At 45.1% G+C, this 9,959-nt stretch overlaps 1 protein-coding gene across 1 annotated transcript in view; it reads right to left on the bottom strand.

The window, feature by feature from the left end:
* Positions 1-4,651: 4,651 nt before the first annotated feature.
* GCLC (glutamate-cysteine ligase catalytic subunit) overlaps positions 4,652-9,959 on the bottom strand; it is a 32,071-nt gene continuing 26,763 nt past the window's right edge. The window contains exons 15-16 of the mRNA XM_032184734.1: positions 9,739-9,859; positions 4,652-6,301 (exon numbers count right to left, since the gene is read on the bottom strand). Coding sequence (XP_032040625.1) covers positions 6,096-6,301; positions 9,739-9,859 — 327 coding nt within the window. The 3' untranslated portion in view covers positions 4,652-6,095. The remainder of the gene's footprint in view (positions 6,302-9,738; positions 9,860-9,959) is intronic.

Below are 9,959 nucleotides of genomic sequence, written 5' to 3'. Positions count from 1 at the left end.
AGCTCACAGATTTCTTCTCAGGGTAGGTGTCAGATAGGAAGGTAGGTGTCAGAACACACATCCGGCAGATTACAAGTCCTTACGGCCAGTGGGCTCTGCCAGTGAAAGATGTCAATGAGGAATTTGCTGGTACAGTCCAAATTTATACACACTGTATTTTCTCACGATAAAAGGTAGGAAATGGGTGTGTGAGGCTGTCGCTGTGTCACCTCTCTCAGGCTCCAGGCATGGATGAGGAAATGCAGTAAAGACAGAGCAGCTCGGTAGATAAAATCGATCATGTGAATTGCAACTAGAGCATCAGACTCACCACACCACATCATTTCTAGGGTCTGTTTGGACCAACACCGTGCCTCCAGTTGTCACACATCAACGGGAGGCACAGCGATTCATGCCTCGAGCTGCACATGGCTGCAGCAAGCTGTTACCACAGTTTTCAGACTACTGAACTCCTTTGGTTGCATTGGGACAAAAGGAAGATTAAAAACTCCCTTTCTGGGTGGATGTAAGTCTGGAAACAGATGCCAGATCTGGTGGCATCCCAAACAGTGATGTGCCTGGCAGATTGTCCCTTCCTCTGGACAGCAGGGCCCTGGAGGAAGCGTTCCTCTCCCCTTGAAGAACAGCTCACCCTGGTCCACCTTGCCGAGAATTACAAAGCTTTATAAAAACATGAGCACAGAAGGCAGAGCCTTTCCCTGGATTCTCTGGTACACAGCTTGAATCCTTCAAGTTTCCTTTCTGTAGCATGGATTTTGCTTTTCCAAGGCAGGATGAGGAATAATGTCTTATTCTAGTGCTGGGTTCGGCTTCAGGGCAAGCACCGCGTTGCATCAGCTCACAGCAAGGCCAAACACGCCGTGCTGCTGGAAGCTGGATTTGCAGCCCGAGGGATGCAGCAGGACTGCCATCTCTCCCAGGCATGCCACACCTTCATATCCCCACAGCCTGAGAGGAAACAGGCACATACTGATGATACCACGCGTGCCTGGATGATAGGGAAGTGGGAAGTCAGAACAAGTTCCCAGGATATTGTGGATGCTTCGGAAAAATCCCTCCTGCCTTGCCTTGCCTTGCCTGGGCTCTGCCTTTCACATCGCTGAGATGCTCACGGTGCAAGCAGCAGCACGGTGGGGATGTGCCCGGGGTCAGGGAGCCCAGCACTTACTTGCTCTCCCCCTCAGAGACTGCCATGGGTTTCCCTACAGCTACTCCGAAACCAGCCCGAGCCCTTGCCCAGCAAAAGCAGTGGGACCTGTGCCAGTCGGGCTGGCCGTAAATAAAGGGGGAAGACAAAAATCTGCAAAATGTTAGTTTGTGCCATTCTCTGAGCTGCCTTAGACAGAGTTGTTTTTATTTATTTATTTACCTCTAAAGTGACGTTTGCTGTCCAGAAGCGAACATTTCAAGAGCAGCACCTCCCTACACTGCGCTTGAAAGCAGAGCTCCCGGGTTCACCCCGCAGAGCTGAGCCGGGTGTGCCGCGGCCGGGAGCACTTGGCAGCTCCGCAGCCTGACTCAGAGGGGACAGTTTTGCTCTCAGCAATGCAATCAGCTGCACTAAGCCCCTGGAAGGGACGGGCTGCCCTTCTTGCAGCCCCCAGGAGAGCTGCACACGAGGGCTGGGAAGCAGCTGGAGATGGCCAGCAGCATGGGCTGGGACTTGGATCGGGGCAGACACTTGGGGACAAAATCCAGAGAGGATTTGGAGCTGAAATCCTGAAGCTGAGGCTCTTTAGTTTTTCTCCTTATTCCTCCCAGGACAGTTATGTTCTCTCCCAGCTCACTGCATTGCCTCTGAACTTAGGAGGCCACCTAGGGCTGGCCCTGGGCTTAGCAGTGAGCTTTTCCTAACCTCATCCCTCCCCGTGTCGTGAGCAGACCCCAGCGAGGACTGTGGCTTGCTTTGGGGATTTTTTGCTTTGCCAACAATTTTAACACTTAAGGACCCCATCAGAGTTGAAAGTGCATCTCTGTCGTTCACCCCGGGACGAATTAGAGGCCGGGGAGCTTGGTAGCCTGGTTTACATCTGGGACACGCAGCCACATCTCCCAGCCACCCAACCCAGGCCTGGCCTCCCCCCAGTAACATCCCTTTCCGCGCTGCTTCGATCCGGAGGCTCTCGAGCTGGTGCCAGGGGGCTGAGTACGAGCCGGGCAGGCCACGGGGTGCTGGCGGTGCGGAGGTTTTGCTGGCACAGCGCCCTGGTTTCCATCAGGCAGCTGCACGACGGGCTCTGGGCACGGAGTCGCAGTGCCTTACACGGCCAAGAGAAACACTCGGAGCTCCCGGCCCCTGAATGCCCATGTCGTGAGTAAACCGGGGAGGGGGGGGGGGGGTGAGGCGTCCGGCCCTGCGTGTGCGTGCTTCCATGGGAAAGGACTGGGAAGCGTAGAGCCCAGCCTCGTAAGTGGTTTAAGGGAAGGAATAAACTGAGCTGAAAAATGCCAGGGAGCTGGAGGTCATCCTGGCACAGCTGCTGCTGCCTGGGGAAGCAAAGCATGGGAAGGAGCAGGCGGTTTCAGACTCTTCGGCTTCACTCCTTCACGCTCTGTTCCCTACCACCCCCAGCCTCTTTTTCTGCACATGACCTCTCCTTCTCCTTAAATAAATTCCCAGAGCCTCTTCAGGCGGCTCTGTGTCATCACGGGCTCCCCCTGCGAAACAGGGAGAGCTTGGCCGTGAGTGTCCTGCTGCTCTCAGGTCACTTTGCACCTCTGAGCAGCAGAAAGTGGGGCTGGCAGAGCTGCGAGCCTGGCAGCATCTTTATTTAATCATGTCATTACTGGCCTCTAGCAACACAAGAGCTCTCAAAAGTGTCTGACCATTGCAGGAAACGTACAAACAACGAACCCTTAATTTATGAACAGGTATTAGATACAAATTTTACTTCTTGTGCAGGACAAAGAAAACTAAAATTTGCACCCTCCCAGGGCAAGAGCAACATACACAACACAACCCCTTGCTATGCACTTGGACAAGGAGCTATTTGGGATGCCTTCCTCAAAATCTGTGCTGTCATCTTCATAACAACCTGCTTTCCTTTTAATCTAATTGCAGTTAATAGGAGCTTGGACTCCCTCCAGAGAAAGAGCAGTTGCTGTTGCTTCAATATTTATAAACTAACATTTTTCTAGCCAAAAAACAAACTCTTGGAAGCCAGCGATGAGGAGCCATCACACACCAACACAATTTTCAAATCAAAAATCAAAAAGTGATTTTGAGCCTGTTAGCTGATGCCTGTTAGCAGCTTGTCTCTGGGCCTTTCTCTCCCTTTGCTGCACCGCAGTCATTTTTATCTTCTCACTGTTGGGATGATTACAGATTTCCCTCTAGGTGTATGCAATGGGTAGATTTTGGAAGAGCTTTGATTAAAGTGGAGGGCCAAATTAATAGGTAGATACGCATGGACTTAGAAAGGACTAGATAGCCATTTCTTGCTTCACATAAGATGTAGATTTTCACCCAATGTTCAATTCATAGACAGCATTTATGGGCAGTTGAACTTTTCTTCTGGAGGTTGCATTTAGGTTTCCAAAGGGAACATTCCCCCAGGGCTATTTACATGTTTATTGGGGAAACCATGTGGGAAAGCAGCTCTGGAGCTGGCTGCACGAACTGACCCCATCCACTCCCGGAGACGCAAAGTGCTCACGCTGCTCTGTGCACACACACACAGTGAGCCACGTTTTGGAGATTTAGGCCATGGTACAAGCGTAGCAAAACTAATTCAGGAAAGAAAAGGTACTTGTACTCACGTAGGTTACTGTCAAGAAAAACATGGCTGTCAGGGTATTGTTTATAGTGTTGAGACCTCAGGAAATCAGAAAAAACATCTTCCAGCTGAATGCCAAGTGGAAGGCAAGAGTCGAATCACTGCGGTTGAGCTGGGGCCAGAGCATTGTAGTGTTTATGGGAAATGCAAAGATCACCACGTTAATAGAGTTTTGGGGTAAGGAACACAACCACCTTTCACCTCAGGTGCTCTGTGCTTCTTCCCCTCCTTTTGCGGAGGAGTCAGTATCTCCATGAGAGCACCTGGTGACCGCAGGACCCAAATTCCCGAATCCATAACTTGAGGCAGCGTCTCATGCTTTGTGCTGAAGGTCAGCCAGAGCCTGCCAGCACCAGCTTGGCCTAGGGCTTGCTTCTCCACCTCTGAGTGGGCGAAGACACCGCAGGCTCGTCTCCAAGGGCTTATTCAAAGCCTGCCCTTCCTGCAGCGACTCCGCGCTGCCCCAGGGCCTTCACCACACGCCTAGAACAGGCTGGGGCACATACCTGAACTCCTCATCCAGCAACCACAGACACCTTAATAAAGGAGCAGCAGCCTCATGTCCAGCCTTTCCCATCCTTTCTGGAACTATGAACGCAACACATTGGACACCACAACTCAGGGCTTTTAAGTGCCAGGACAACAGCTAATAAAACTTTGGCCACCAGTCCTGAGAAGTTTCACTGTACAAAACCAAAGTCTGGCTTACACGAGCTCTGCTTGCTCCACACGCAGCTCTTCTGCTTCTTTGAATCTGAGCACAGGGGTTCAACTGATGCAAGTGACCAACACATACTGCAAATTTTATTTTTATTTCCTTATTACAGAAACTAAATTAGCATATGCCTACATCTTGATTAAAACAAATTCACCACTGCAGAAAAAAAGCATTTTATTCTCTAAAGCACACCTGTGAACACAGAACAAATTCTAATGTCAGTACATAAAAGCTTCTTCTTAGTGCACCTCTTCATTGCAGTTCCTCCATTAGTTGTTTGTAAAAATTATTACACCTTAGGTAATTATATATGCTTGCGTTAAGCTTTGCAATTCACTTTTAGGAGTCAGTTAAGAAGCTAAATTAAAAAGGGCCCATTAACTTGCTTTATTTACACTTGCAATGGCTAAATTTTAAATATGCTACAGTCACTCCCAGCACTGGCTCCCAATTCAAAGGATTAGTACACTCCATGATTTCCTTTATCTGCTTTATAGAAGGGATTAAGTTGCCCACACCTACAGCTCCATGGTACCTCAGCTAGCTACATGAAGTACCTTGTCAGAAATAAACTTGCTGACCTATTTTAATAAAAAGACAAATGAGAAACTCGAGCTTTAGGAAAAAACAGAAGGTCCTTGGTTTTATGCTGCGGTTGCTGTCAACTGCAGTAACGTGGGAGCAGTGCCACAGTCCAGAGCAGTTGTCTGTGCTAGGCTTGTAGAGATCTTTATGTTTGCTTCCCAATTCTTCCTCTCTTTCACTGCCTCTCCCCGCTTACTGTTTTTTGTTAAATCATAAAGAAACACTCAGGCAAGCTTCTGAACCATAACAACATACTTGCGAGGGATAAAAATGATGCTGCTACAGGGAGATGTCTTCATGTTAGTTCTTTGCTGCAGGAAATGCAGGTTACTAAACCATAGGGCAGCCCTTACCTAAGACTACAGTTATCAGGAGACAGGCAGAGTTGTGTTATCTGAATAAAGATTGATCTCTTCCTCCCAATTTTACGCTCTATGACTGGATGCAGGTCTTGTGGCAACTGAGAAACTGTTGTAGAGATTGAGAAAGTTGATGCACATGCAGTTATCTGTTCTTACATACTTTCAAAACCAGAATGGAAGGAAGAAGTCTCTGTGAAGCAGGTAGGTCCAAAAGTTTTTTTTTTCTTACACAATAAGGTAGATTACTCAGCACATTCCAGATTAAAAAATTACAGTAAACATTCAGTAACTGGAATGCATATAATATACAAGTACCATTACATTTACAAAGCTGTCCAGGACAATTTTTCTTTCTAGAATAAGCATAAAAAAGTTACAAGCTAATTCACAATAACTTTAGATACAATGCTTATTAAAATACATTGATGTTAATCATAAAAATATTTTACTATTTACATGTACATTGTATAAACCTTAACAATAAGAATATGCCCTATTTAGGATGCCTTAAATGAATATTTAGGCAGATTGGCCCATTTTATAGTGCAGTATCCCTGTTTTGGTCTTCACACCATGAAGCTGTACCAGATTCACAGTATCTTAGCTAGTGCTTTGCTGAAAGGCTTGAACTCTCTAATATCTGAGAAACATTCATTACAAGGAGCCGGTTTTGCTTCCGCTTTGTTTCTTGTTAAATCCTACCCCCAATAGTTCAGGGCACTCCGCCTGGCCTTGTGCGATCTGGTTGCACTTCCAGATAAGGCTGTAATTCATCTCATCCGTTATCACACTGTCTTGCTTGTAGTCTGGATGCTGTGCGATGAACTCCCTCATCCAGCGGGCGACTGTCATCAGCTCTCCTGTGGGCAAGATCAAGTCAAATTTCACAGTTTACACATCTAATTTAGCAGTAAAAGTGTTGTGTGTGTTACATACACGATTAGTGAATAGCCTATATTTTTAGGAAACATGCTCCTATGTGTATTTTTTTTGCTATACAATGACTAAACTTCAAGTATACTTCAGCTGATATATCACAGATAGTCCAAAACTCACTTATCTGGTATGATCTTCAAACTTTCAACTCTTAATGAGACAGAGCAGAGAGAAGTGTCACACCCAGCTGCTGCAGCAGGTGTTACCGCCTTCTATTCAGGGTCACGAGGTGACACCCACCACTTGCTGGAGACCTGATTTCTTAACAGGTAGCAGCTGGAGGACAGCTGGATGTCAGTGCTTAGGGAGCTGAACCTTGCTCCTGCACACAGCATCTGTAAGGAAACCTCCACCAGTACAAGTTTAAGGTAACTCTGGAGGTAAGACATTGCTTGAAGAGCCTAGCTAAACTGTTACTGCTCCCTTATTAGAGAGAGGAAAGAGCCACAGGCTTCTACTACACTTTTTTTCTTAAGAATATTATTAAAAAACAAAAGGAATCAAGTTAGGGAAAGCAAAGATGAACAAACAAAGTAAAAAGTAAAAAGCACCCAATGTGTCATCAGTACTGCTTGAAGATATCCTATGGGTGGTTTTGAACAGAGGCATCCTAACACAAATAAGAAAAAATATGAAAAGTACAAGAAAGGAAAGTGTAATATGGAAAGTTATTAGAAATAAAAACATCCTCAAAAAACAAGTCATGTTTTTAAACAAATGAAGCCAATGTTATCCACTTCTATATAAAAAAGGGGCAGAAGAAAAATATGCAAGGCACATTTGGTGAAGGCACTAAAAACGTGAGAGGAAGCTCTCAAACAAGTCAGAAGCAGAGGGCTTGCAAGAAAAATCAGCGAGGCCAGGAGATGAGCAGAGCATAACAAGAGACATTCCTGCACTCCCAATGCTGTGAAGCTCATACAACACTGACACCTGGTGGTCACACAGCCCCACCACTCTCCACCGACAATAAATGACATTGTTTCTAGCTGTATACATCTGTATAAAACTGTGTAAAACTTCACCTTGAACTCCTCATGAAGTTCTCAAAAAGAGTAAAGGAAAAAAGCACCACAGACTGACAAACATTTAAGACGACTTCCAAGTGGAGAAAGAAAGGACAAAGAGTATCTCAAGGATGGAAGAGATTCTGAGAAGCTTGCACAATCATCAACATTGATCAAAAGTGAATAGAAACAATGATAATAGACATTATCATCCCACAGTGCAGGAACCAGAAGCCCTATAATGAAGTTATTGGGAAGCACATTTAAACATAAAAAATAAAGGAAGTAAATTTTTTCAAAGAGCATATAATAAAATTGTGGCTTTTTTTTATGACTTTGTGGGAACAAAAATATAGTTGCTTCAAGATGGATCTGACAGAGAGCGTGGAAACCATGTTTGTGAGCTGTTATCAGGCACCATGCTAACTGTGCTACCTATGGCTGCAAAAATATAAAAATGCCCATGCTGCAGACAGCCAGAGCGAGCCAGCACAAGGATAACCTGCTGCAGCTCATCCTAACACTACTTTCTGTAGCACTTGGTGGTGGTCAGCAGCTGCTGCTTGCCTAGCACATCTGTAGTCTCACTGAGCGTGGTGACAGTCACAGAGCAGCTACACTGAGACCAGGCAGGGCAATTCCTAACCATGCTGTGAAAGAAGTGACCAACAAACTATGCCAGGGCAAGGTTAAATCCTCAGCAGCTAGGGCACCAGCATTCAACTCTCACAAGTGCTCTGTGTTCACCGTTTGAGGAGAGTAATGTGACAAGTGGCTGTTCTGTGGACATGTCCCATGCTAGACAGCCAGCAATTCAGGAACATTTGATTTCAGATCAATGGTTCACCAGAAAAATCCAGAGCTCATGACTGAGAAATATGGCACAGTAACATGACGCCTAATGCTTCTTATTCTGTGTATTGTTGTTCTTATGAAGCTTTACTTAACAATTATTTCAAGCTTAGAGTTAAGATATACACCCTAGACTATTTGTCCTCGCACCTTCTACATCTGTGTAAGTCTAAAAGGTGACTTCTGCAGGGTCCACAGCTTCACATCACAAAGCAGAGGTTCTTTGGAATGGGAACACCTGTGACACAGGGCTGAGCCTGGGCAATTAGCTCTTCACAAACAAAAAAGAAAAAAAACTTTATACCATTGCATTCCTTTTTTTTTTTCCCAGCAGCATTTTTCTGAATGAAAAATATTTTTAAAAAAGTATTTTTGAAGCATTGCTACTTTGAGGGTTGATGTGCCTCAGATGTTTTCTACCTGCCAGCTTCTTTCCTCCCTCTCAGTTAAGCCAGGCATCAAATCCCTGGGCTGTGTTATCTGAGGGACAGAAGCCTCCTGCAAACAAGCAGCCTTAGGACAGAACATTTTCAGTGCAAGCAGGAATTAATTACAACTTGTTAGCATTCTGAAGTGCTACTAAAGTATTAAATTACCAGACAAGGAAGAGTCCTGATTTTCATCTCACCTTTAAAAATGTCTTTAGGTAGAAGGCTCTACAGCAATTACCAAGAATTGAAAAGGAATGCAACACTTACATTTAAAACCAATGAATGCATCATAAATAAAAATCTGTGTCTCGACTTTTAAGACTAAAATTAACTGTTTAGATAAACTTACAGCAAGAAAGGCACATGAGAGATTTACACATCAGTATAAAGCTGCCACGTGCCAGGTTTTGAACGAAAGCATTTAGCCTGCATCTCCTATTCAGGATACTGTTGCATTTTAAGGAGCAGCATAAAAAGTCATTATACCACCTATCTGGGAAAACGCTACAGCAAGAGAAGGGCAGGGAAAGGGCCTGGTTTACTTTGAGCTGAAGGCGTTTCACCACTTCCAGAAGGGCTCTCTTATTGGGGAGCTAACAAGGCCCTGTGCTCTGGCATATCAGAGCTTAATCCAACTTAATGCCAGCATGTTTAGGAACTGCACCAATTACCTGGCTATCAGACCCAGCCTCATATACCCTTAAAACATTTGAGTTCCAGGAAAAAGGGATTGAGTAGTTTATGTACAAGCTACTACAACATAGACAGTACACTGGCAAAAGCAGCAGTGCTGAAAAAAGTCTTGGAGATATAATTGCAGCTTCGGGGGTAGTGTAACAATTACTCCTGATTTAAGTCCTAAATAGATCACGAAACACTTAGGATCAGAATTAAACAGGACCAAATATAAGCCAGAGAACACATTCCAGTCCTTTGCTCCCATGATTCAGCACTTACCCAGACAGCCACAGTTGCCACCAGTTTTACCCAACTGATAATTAGAGAACACCCCAATTACTTTCTAAATAGAAAAATGCCAGGAAAATGAGTGTCTGAAAGTGTCAAACATACCAGATGCTCTCTTTTTTATTAACTTCAGGTAGTTTAGGATGGTGCATCTTGTGTCCACGTCCACTTCCATGTTTTCAAGGTAAGAATTCAAAATTGGGATCAAACCAGGAAAGACTCCCTCCTGTATAGGAGAACACAGTTAACATGAAACATGGTTGATCAGATTTCTGAGAGGATGGAGAGGAGGGGAAGAGGTTGTGTGTTCCAGGTAGAAGAGGTTA

This window comes from Aythya fuligula, chromosome 3 (assembly GCF_009819795.1).
Source record: "Aythya fuligula isolate bAytFul2 chromosome 3, bAytFul2.pri, whole genome shotgun sequence".
NCBI lineage: Eukaryota > Metazoa > Chordata > Aves > Anseriformes > Anatidae > Aythya > Aythya fuligula.
Note: the sequence above shows the minus strand (reverse complement) of the source record. Positions and strands in the feature narration are given on the sequence as shown.